Source organism: Megalobrama amblycephala, linkage group LG15, assembly GCF_018812025.1.
Source record: "Megalobrama amblycephala isolate DHTTF-2021 linkage group LG15, ASM1881202v1, whole genome shotgun sequence".
Taxonomy (NCBI): Eukaryota; Metazoa; Chordata; class Actinopteri; order Cypriniformes; family Xenocyprididae; genus Megalobrama; species Megalobrama amblycephala.
In genome coordinates, this window is record NC_063058.1 from 35,397,693 (window position 1) to 35,399,768 (window position 2,076).

General features: G+C 32.5%; 1 protein-coding gene across 1 annotated transcript; it reads left to right on the top strand.

The window, feature by feature from the left end:
* The first annotated feature begins 804 nt into the window (after window positions 1-804).
* On the top strand, window positions 805-1,727 carry LOC125246926 (polyubiquitin 9-like). The gene is made up of 3 exons (XM_048158067.1): window positions 805-1,019; window positions 1,287-1,409; window positions 1,505-1,727. The coding sequence occupies exons 1-3, from the start codon at window positions 881-883 to the stop codon at window positions 1,558-1,560; spliced, it is 318 nt and encodes a 105-aa protein (XP_048014024.1). The 5' UTR covers window positions 805-880; the 3' UTR covers window positions 1,561-1,727.
* The last annotated feature ends 349 nt before the right edge of the window (window positions 1,728-2,076 follow it).

Sequence of the window (2,076 nt, forward strand, 5' to 3'; positions counted from 1 at the left end):
AACCCAACTTGGGTTGTTTTTAACCCAGCATTTTTTAGAGTGTACAATTTAAAGCGGTATACTGTCAGTGAATCATTATATTTAAAAAGTCTATATAGTAAAATAATGTTCTTATTTGATGAAATATTACGGAGAGAGTTCAAAACCTTTGACCGAGTGTATTCTTAGTATGCTATAGCTTCTGTTTAAAATTGTTGCTGAAAATTATTCATTACATCACAAGAATAAATTACACTTTACTATATGTTCACATAGAAAACAGTTATTTTAAACTGTTATAATATTTTACTTTATTTTTGATCAACTAAATGCAGCCTTGATGAGCAGAAGAGTACGGTGGCTGAGAGAGCTCAACGCGCTGCAAATGAAGAAAACATCTTCATCAGTTTGACAACACATGCGCTGCAAACTCCACAACACTTAAAAGAGACTCTTTCAGAAACAAAACAAAAAAAAGGTTTTTAATTTAAGGTGACATAGTTACATTGTACTTGCTTAAATGAGTACTGGGTAATATTAATTAACCACATGTACTTAGAGTAACAGTTAAAGTTAGGGTTTGGTTTAGGGTCAGTTACGTGTAATTATGCATAATTTACTGATGATACTATAGTAAGTACATGTAGTAACGTGAAACTACGTCACCTTAAAATAAAGTGTTACCCCGAAAACACTTACCAACCTAAAACGTAATTATGCAGGTATGCTTATTCCATTATCAAGACCAACCTGCGAATGATACCAACGCCCATGTGACAGTAAAAGTGAAAGCGCAAAGGTCCGTCGTGTTGCGGTTATATTTTAGTTCACCGGAGCATCAAGAGGAAACAGCATCATCTGTTTATTGACACATGAGATTTGTAACAAGAGGAGCATCAGAATGGTCTTTCAGGTTTTGATTCAGTTTGGTTCAAAAGAGGAAAAAGCGATCGTTGTTGCGGAGTCAAGTGAACAATTTAATAATACCACCATTCTTGAGATAAAGCACAAATTCATTTCTTCAACTCCCGGAGCGCCCGGTAGGATTGTGTTATTTATTCTCATTGCTAAAATATATATATATATATATATATATATATATATATATATATATATATATATATATATATATATATATATATATATATATATATATATATGAATGACTTTATGTCAATGAGATATTTCAAAGACATATTTGGACTAATTTGTAGCTCTAATCTGCTAATCTTATTATTGCTATGATATTCAGATTCAACATTTCCTGGTTTGTCACCTTTGTTTTGTTTTTGTTTGTTTGTTTTTAGGGCCAGAGAGATTACGGGTGGTGCTGGAGAATAAACAATTAGAGGATGACAAAACATTTGCCTTTTATAATATCGAACATTTATCTGTTCTCACTTTTGTGATGAGAATGCCCGGTGGGAAAGGTATGCACGTAGTTTCTATCGTTAACATTATAGTATTTAAAGATGATTTTTTTCCCCCTCAGTTTTAAACCTGATTAGTTTATGTTATTTCATAGACTCGTTTGACTCACTCCGAAGAATGACGTGTATGAAAACATCATGTCATATTTAAAGAGACGGAACCTTCAGCGGAACCTCATCTTATACATATAATTTTAGTTTAAGTTGTTCTATGTTTATCTTGCTAAGCTAATTTTTCATCTCAGTGTGAAGGATTCTCAATGCTCAAATGTATGTTTTAATATTTATGTACAGGTCCTTCTCAAAAAATTAGCATATTGTGATAAAGTTCATTATTTTCCATAATGTAATGATAAAAATTAAACTTTCATATATTTTAGATTCATTGCACACCAACTGAATTATTTCAGGTCTTTTATTGTTTTAATACTGATGATTTTGGCATACAGCTCATGAAAACCCCAAATTCCTATCTCAAAAAATTAGCATATTTCATCCGACCAATAAAAGAAAAGTGTTTTTAGTACAAAAAAAGTCAGCCTTCAAATAATTATGTTCAGTTATGCACTCAATACTTGGTCGGGAATCCTTTTGCAGAAATGACTGCTTCAATGCGGCGTGGCATGGAGGCAATCAGCCCGTGGCACTGCTGAGGTGTTATGGAGGC